Here is a 1,415-nt window from a genome sequence, read left to right on the forward strand (position 1 = left end):
TTTCAGGGAGCAGCTTGCTGCCTCCTGAGGCCCAGAGGCTGCTTCCCTCCATCCTGATGGCCGCATCCCTCTCACCGTGGGATAGAACAGGCCCCCCTGGTCCACCTCTGAAACTGGTTTAATGGGAGCCTGTGAGCACTGGATTGGAGAGGTGGGTGGGGACAGGCAGCTGATCCCTGCATTTAGCAAGACTGAGGCTTCTTGGAGGTGTTGAGGGTAACACCTGACCCCAAACCTCACGTTCCCCTCTTGCTAGCCACTGTGTGCCCGAGGAGAGCTCAGTTTTTTCATCTGTAACATGGGGACAATCACAATTTGTCGCAGAGACAAAACATGGGGTGTGTGCCTGGCAGAGATGGGGTTTTTTGGGCAGACTCCCTGGAAGAGGTGTCCTCTGAGCTGCCCCGTGTGCCCTGTAGGGAGCGCCAGGCAGCCTGCAAACAGGTGTGCCTTGTTGAGAAGAGGCTGAAGGATGTGCTGCTGCAGGTGGAGGATGAACGGAGGAATTTCAAGGACCAGGTGCCACCCCTGGTGTGCTGGGCTGGGGCTGAGGAACAGGGGCACTGCCGCAGCCTCTAACCAGGCCACTGCCCGCCCGTCTCCACAGACTGACGAGGTGTCTACCCGCCTGAAGAAGCTGAAGCAGCAGCTGGAAGAGGCCCAGCAGGCCAATCCCTCGCGCAGGCAGCTGCAGCGTGAGCTGGAAGACGCCACCAGAACTGCCGACGCCATGAACTGTGAGGTCAGCTCCCTCAAGAACAAGCTCAGGTGAGCCCCATCCCTCCCAGGCCTTGTCACCACTGCCTCCACCTAGGCCCTGCACTTTTGGGCTTCTCCTAAGGCACTTGGCTCTCAGAAAATTCATCTCCTAGACTCAATGACATTCCTCAGCAAACAGGAAAGTGCCTTTCTCAGATCCACATGTGCCCCGTCCACCCAACTCTTGCCCCTGCCCCTAGTTTCTCTTGCCCTGAGGCTGTTTAGCACAGCCATGTGTAAGAACAGTAAACTCTGGGGCTTATTCCCAACCTCATCCAAGTCCATCCTAACTGGATGAAGACATTTCCCTGGTGAGTGCTTTTTGTTTTTCTAGAATTAATTTTATCTGAGAACAGCAAATGGCATAATGGTTATCTCGCTGGACTCCCATGAAGCTGACTGCATTTCGAGTCCTGGACGTGGGGACGGAAAACTCATGCCAGGCACATGTGCTTTTGTGCCCGAGAGGAGAATGAAGAAGGGATTGCAGCGTGGCCACCCAAGGGTGATTTCTTGCTTTCTGTCTCTGTCTCTGGTGAGACCCAGTAGTGCTCTCAGCAGAGTTACTTGGGAACCTGCTGTCCTCTTGGAGCTCCAGAGCAGAGCATCCCTTGGGTTCTGAGTAGTGGCCACCTTTTTTTTTTTTTTTTTTTTTT

At 54.7% G+C, this 1,415-nt stretch overlaps 1 protein-coding gene across 1 annotated transcript in view; it reads left to right on the plus strand.

The window, feature by feature from the left end:
• LOC102469168 (myosin-9) overlaps positions 1-787 on the plus strand; it is an 18,225-nt gene extending 17,438 nt beyond the window's left edge. Inside the window, exons 12-13 of the mRNA XM_014584941.2 lie at positions 420-519; positions 608-787. Of these exons, the coding sequence (XP_014440427.2) occupies positions 420-519; positions 608-772 (265 nt within the window). The 3' untranslated portion in view covers positions 773-787. The remainder of the gene's footprint in view (positions 1-419; positions 520-607) is intronic.
• The last annotated feature ends 628 nt before the right edge of the window (positions 788-1,415 follow it).

Source organism: Tupaia chinensis, unplaced genomic scaffold (assembly GCF_000334495.1).
Source record: "Tupaia chinensis unplaced genomic scaffold, TupChi_1.0 Scaffold148234_1, whole genome shotgun sequence".
Taxonomy (NCBI): domain Eukaryota; kingdom Metazoa; phylum Chordata; class Mammalia; order Scandentia; family Tupaiidae; genus Tupaia; species Tupaia belangeri.